Source organism: Myotis brandtii, unplaced genomic scaffold, assembly GCF_000412655.1.
Source record: "Myotis brandtii unplaced genomic scaffold, ASM41265v1 scaffold1172, whole genome shotgun sequence".
Classification (NCBI taxonomy): domain Eukaryota; kingdom Metazoa; phylum Chordata; class Mammalia; order Chiroptera; family Vespertilionidae; genus Myotis; species Myotis brandtii.
In genome coordinates this window covers 374,981-375,594 of record NW_005354058.1, presented here as the reverse complement: position 1 = coordinate 375,594, position 614 = coordinate 374,981, and the positions used below count along the sequence as shown (strand labels likewise).

Here is a 614-nt window from a genome sequence, read left to right as displayed (position 1 = left end):
GGGCTCGGGCTGCTCCTGGCTGTTCCTGGAGCCCGGCGCCGCCCGCAGCCCCACCTTCCTCATGTTCATCTCCAAGGTCCGCGGCAAGCCCGCCCAGGTGCCGGACCCCAGCCGGTTCTCGGGCGCGAAGGTCGGGGACGACCGCTACAGCCTCACCCTGAACAGCTTCCGCAAGGAGGACGAAGGCTACTATTTCTGCTCGGTCCTGAGCAACTCGATCATGTACTTCAGCCCCTTCGTGCCCGTCTTCCTGCCAGGTCCGGGCGCCGAGGGCGCTGCGCCGCTCGGGGTGGGGCTGGGCACTCTCCTCCGAACCCTTTTTTCCCAGGGACGCGCCCCGCTTTCGAGCCTCTTAGCGCCCCTGGGGAGCTCATTAGATCCTGTACCCATTTCACAGACGGGGAAACTGAGGCTGGCGGGCAGCCGGGTAGGGACTGAAGATAGCTTTCTGGGTCCGGCCGGTCTGGGTTCGAGTTCCGCTGCCCGTGTGGGCCTGGGCACCGGACTTAAGTTCTCTGAGCCTCCGTTTCCTCGTCAGTGGAGCGTGGGTACCCACCCGCGCCCACGAGGCAGCGCCCCCGGGCAGGGCCGAGCCCCGGAGAGAGGCGGCCGGG

General features: G+C 67.8%; 1 protein-coding gene across 1 annotated transcript in view; it reads left to right on the top strand.

The window, feature by feature from the left end:
* Nucleotides 1–4: 4 nt before the first annotated feature.
* Nucleotides 5–614, top strand: part of CD8A (CD8a molecule) — a gene marked incomplete at its 5' end in the record, with an annotated part of 5,428 nt that continues 4,818 nt past the window's right edge. The window contains one exon of the mRNA XM_014530231.1: nucleotides 5–605. Within this exon, the coding sequence (XP_014385717.1) occupies nucleotides 5–605 (601 nt within the window). The remainder of the gene's footprint in view (nucleotides 606–614) is intronic.